General features: G+C 38.0%; 1 protein-coding gene across 1 annotated transcript in view; it reads left to right on the forward strand.

The window, feature by feature from the left end:
- Positions 1 to 2,607: 2,607 nt before the first annotated feature.
- The window catches only part of FOMMEDRAFT_165218 (uncharacterized protein), a gene marked incomplete at both ends in the record, with an annotated part of 2,863 nt that continues 1,632 nt past the window's right edge, over positions 2,608 to 3,838 (forward strand). Inside the window, one exon of the mRNA XM_007262614.1 lies at positions 2,608 to 3,279. Within this exon, the coding sequence (XP_007262676.1) occupies positions 2,608 to 3,279 (672 nt within the window). The remainder of the gene's footprint in view (positions 3,280 to 3,838) is intronic.

Genomic DNA, 3,838 nt, shown 5'->3' on the forward strand with positions numbered 1-3,838 from the left:
TTTTATGTGTTTGTTCCACTATTCTGTTCTGTTGTGGAGTATGATGTACTGTTATCTCGTTTTGTTCCTTGTGAATCTAAATATTGTTGGAAATCTTCACTAAGGAATACAGTATTATTATCACTTTGTAAAAGTTTTATTTTAACTCTGTGCTGTGTAAATATTTTAGTTGTCCATTGTATGTATTGTATATATGCATTGGATTTTGTTTGTAATTTGAGCATTATGCACCAACAAGTAGAATCGTCTACAATCGTTAATAAGTAGTGTATGTTCTTATATGTGTGCAGTTCAATAGGACCAATGATATCAATATGAATAAGATCTCCAAATTGATTTGCAAGAGGAGATTGACATAGTTTTGGTATTGGTGTACGTTCAATATTTGCTTTTATACATTTAATACATTCTTTTTCTTTGTAGTTCATTATTTTAGTTGATAGTACACTTGGTTGTGTCTTTAATAATTGTTTAATATAATTGTAACTTATGTGTCTGAGGCATTTATGTATATCATAAATAGATAGTTCATTCATTGTTTTTAATAAATGATTATTGTACAAAATATACAAGTTATTTCTCAATCGTATATGTCTGATGTATTCATTACATGGTGATGTTATAGTACAATTATCATTTGTAAACATAAAAGAATAACCTTCCCTACATAGTAGTGCTTGACTTATGAGGGAAAAGGTCATTTGTAGATAGTAATAGACGTTTTATAATGTTATGACACTTTTTTCTTGTATATTCTTCAGGATTTCGATACACATAGATCCAGCTCGATTAAGAGTCATTGTTGACCTATTTGCAATAGTTACAATTGTAGGAGTTATGTTGTGTACATCTGTTAATCGAAATAGATAAGGAGTAGCATGTATTGATGCACCAGAATCGAGTAAATCCATCATTTGTGTATAGGATTTCTTGTTAGCTATGATTGTATTTGTAAATACATTGGTACATACCCAGGAAACGTATTGTTCGAATTGTTTGTCCTGGTTGCTTGGAATAAGAGTGTAGGCATTATTGTTCATTTCAACATTGCCTTCTTTTAATTCAACATTGTTTTCGTTTGGGTTTTCAATAATAAATGTGTTCATTGTGTTTTCTGCAGTTTGATTCGTTTTATGCACAATGTTAGCCTGATGTTTGGTGCATGCAAGCTTTGTAGCTTCAGTAGGAGGTTTGCAGCATTCCTTAGAGAAATGTCCTGTTTTTCCACAATTGAAACATTTCACTTTTGTCAGATTGAACGGATTTGGCAGATTGAATTTCCTCTGCTTATTGGCTTTATACATTGTATTAATGTGTGCATTATTCTTCATCCAATCATTGGAATCTTGTGCTCGTTTAGCACAGTAATTGTTGTAAGTGTTCTGTAATGTAAGGATTAGTTGCTTTGGTTCAACTTTCTTATGTTCATTGACTGGTTTGCCTTCGTTTTGGGCATCAGTAGATTGTATTATTGTATTTACTATGTGTGTATATTGCTCAGGGGTGGCAAGCAATATTGCTGCTTTGTATGTAGAGTTGCATGGTGGATCACTGTTAGCAGACAGAGTTGTGTATGCTTCCTCAAGTCTGTCTAATGTACGTCCGAAATGTTTTACATGGTCTCTACAAATAAACAGTGCCAATTTGTTGATGGCCTTTTTATATGCTGTCTGGGGGTTAAAGCATTCTTCAAGCACTTTCATTAACTGAGGGATAGATGTATCAAAGTGCATATAGTTTGCCAATATTGTATCAGCAATGTTATTGACTATGCATGCATGAATGGCCTTAGCCATCTCCCTCTCGGCTTCGTTCTGTGGTTCATCCTTTAGTAAGTGTTTGAAGCACATAGCTGTAACACTAGAAACGATGCAGTAGTGCCACATCTTGTAGTTCGCTTTGGTCTTAAGCATTGTGATGTTTTGACTGAAGTATTTGGGTACATTGGCTGGTTTACAGTGTGTATCTGTACGTGGGGGAACCATAATGCAAATGTGTGCGAATGTATGCGAGTAAAGAGTTTAGAGTGTACAGTGGATGCATGTATGCAGGGAGCTCAAGGCTCATAACCTGTTGAGAGGAAGAACTTAAGGGGGGCACGCATAGACAAGGGGTGAGGTGACGATTGACCGCTCAGTGTCTCTCGTCCTTATATTGTATGTATTCTAACTGAGACATTATGAAGTCATCGTCTCGTGGTTCGTCCGTTGATGAACTAATCATCTCATAATAAGTCTACATGTAAATATATTGCCTTGTCAGACTCTGCACATTTTGGTGATGTGCCCGTGGTATTAGATAATACGGTTACAAGGTAGACTCAGGAGTCAGGACATATCACCCGATAGGACAGTAAGATAGGCCCCACTCATAGAATCAATCCAAGCAAGACGCAACAGAAAGCAATAGTCTGAAAAGATGCCATGAATAGGATTGCATTCGAGCGACAGGGACTAATTCTTCAAGAGTGCTGAGAGGAAAAACACAAATCATATTACGTAACGGATAGTGAGACTCGCGCATGACGTCACGAGACTGCGCTTTGTACACACGCCAGTCGCTGAGACCTTCCTCTCTATTACTACTATCACTTCCTCTTCCTCTGAAATGGCGAAAACACCTTTTTCAGTCGTCAATATTGATCTCTGTCTCGCTTGCAGCGGGAGCCCCTTATCTGGTTCGCGACGACCCGGAGCGTCTTTGAATGTACATGAGAAAACTGAAGCAAATTCCGACTTGCCATCCAAATTATCGCCCGATTCAGGAGAGGATGAAGTATTCCGAACTTCATGTTGCGCACGTCCTATATGCGCCGCATGTCTGCGTGCGAATTCGCGTTTGGCAAGATACGTACCTTGTCTGGCATGTCTAGGCGGTGTAAAGGTAGTTGCGGGTCCATCCAATCTCGTTACAAGACAGAGCTATCAAGGACACGTGAATACTGGGGTGGGGGGTAACTTGCCAGGCAAGCACATGGACCTGGATGTAAACTTGAATGGCGCGCTGAGGGATGGAGACGTCTTTGTTGTTGGTGACGGAGATGATGAAGTCGGAGATGAGAGTGAACCGCATGACCAAGATCAAATAGATTCTCCACCCGCATATGGAGAAATTGCTTCCTGGGCCAGAGACGCAAGTCCTAAACTATCATCTTCTACACCTCCTTTCCCTCAGTCGCTATCCGAAGATGCAATGCGGATCCGGGGACAGGAACGAATAGATTTCGATCCTGAAATAATACGGCAGATACAGAAAGATCCCACTTCAACATCAGCGTCTGTACCACAGAAACACTATATTTGGGGGTCCGCTTTTCGGTTGTGAGACGCGGTCGAGCAGACTTTGAAAATTTGCCATTTTAAGCCGAAATGTGGTGATCAAAGTGTCCACCTTGCTTATACTTAACTTGAAAAATCAGTAGTCATAACAAAATCAATATTAAAAGAGTATATTGATACATGTTATACTTAATAATACAATTCATGTGTTATACTTGAGAGAAATGTTATACAGAAATTTATTTGGCTAAAGTAAAGTGTAAGCTACAAGTGAATCAGTAGTGATCAGCAGTCTATTGCAAAGGAACGACGCGAGTGTGACAAAATATTAGCCAAATTCTCTGTGACAATGTGTGACTACAGCCATTCTGGCCTCATTCTTTATTTCATTCCTCATGCAGAGGTCAGTTAATTCACACAAAAACATTACTATAAATCAAAATAAATCATTATTAAAAGATTTACAGAAGGATTTTGTCAGAAGAAAATTATTGCTCAAGATATAGTTGATTTGGAGTGTAAAACAGTTATATTTTAAGCTGGTTTCTAATAAAATCAAA

The sequence above is a fragment of the Fomitiporia mediterranea genome (assembly GCF_000271605.1).
Source record: "Fomitiporia mediterranea MF3/22 unplaced genomic scaffold FOMMEscaffold_2, whole genome shotgun sequence".
NCBI lineage: Eukaryota > Fungi > Basidiomycota > Agaricomycetes > Hymenochaetales > Hymenochaetaceae > Fomitiporia > Fomitiporia mediterranea.